At 64.7% G+C, this 675-nt stretch overlaps 1 protein-coding gene across 1 annotated transcript in view; it reads left to right on the top strand.

Moving 5' to 3' along the window:
- LOC104524060 (creatine kinase U-type, mitochondrial) overlaps positions 1-672 on the top strand; it is a gene marked incomplete at both ends in the record, with an annotated part of 1,644 nt that extends 972 nt beyond the window's left edge. The window contains 2 exon segments of the mRNA XM_029084689.1: positions 1-147; positions 634-672. The exon segment at positions 1-147 is cut by the window's left edge and continues 50 nt beyond it. Of these exon segments, the coding sequence (XP_028940522.1) occupies positions 1-147; positions 634-672 (186 nt within the window).
- Between the last annotated feature and the right edge of the window lie 3 nt (positions 673-675).

Below are 675 nucleotides of genomic sequence, written 5' to 3' on the forward strand. Positions count from 1 at the left end.
AGCCTGCCGCCAGCCTGCACCCGCGCTGAGCGGCGAGAGGTGGAGAAGGTGGCTGTGGAGGCACTGAACGGCCTTACCGGAGACCTGGCGGGACGGTACTACCGCCTCAGCGAGATGACAGAGAAGGAGCAACAGCAGCTCATTGACGTGAGTCGGTGCAGCAGAGCAGGACCCCTTCTCCAGCGTTGCCTCTCTGGGTGGCCATATCCTCCTTTCCTAGCCCTGCTGTCCTGTGGGACCAGGACCCCCTTCCCCAGCGAGCCTGCCCTATGGTGCAGAGGGTGCTCACGGTGCCGCTCAGCCCTTCCGAGCCAGGGGAGGATGGAGCTCACTGAACACAGCCCCAGCTGCTCACAAACCCCTCCTACTCTTGCTCCGTGTCCCTGCCCATGCCAGGGGAAGGTGGGCTTGTGGCACACAGTGCCCCACCTGCCCATGGTATGGAGTGGGCTGTGCACCAGCAGCCTTCTGCCTCCCTGGCCAGGAAGGCAGGGACCCCTGCCCACAGGTGGGGACAGCTGGCAAGCTCGCCCTGCCTGGGACAGCTGCATGGCAGGCTGGGACCAGTGAGACAGGGTGTCATGGCACCAGCTGTGCAGCCCTAGTGAGCCCACACACTCTGCCTCCCTCCAGGATCACTTCCTCTTCGACAAGCCGGTGTCCCCGCTCCTGACA

Source organism: Antrostomus carolinensis, unplaced genomic scaffold (assembly GCF_000700745.2).
Source record: "Antrostomus carolinensis isolate BGI_N321 unplaced genomic scaffold, ASM70074v2 scaffold41460, whole genome shotgun sequence".
Taxonomy (NCBI): Eukaryota; Metazoa; Chordata; class Aves; order Caprimulgiformes; family Caprimulgidae; genus Antrostomus; species Antrostomus carolinensis.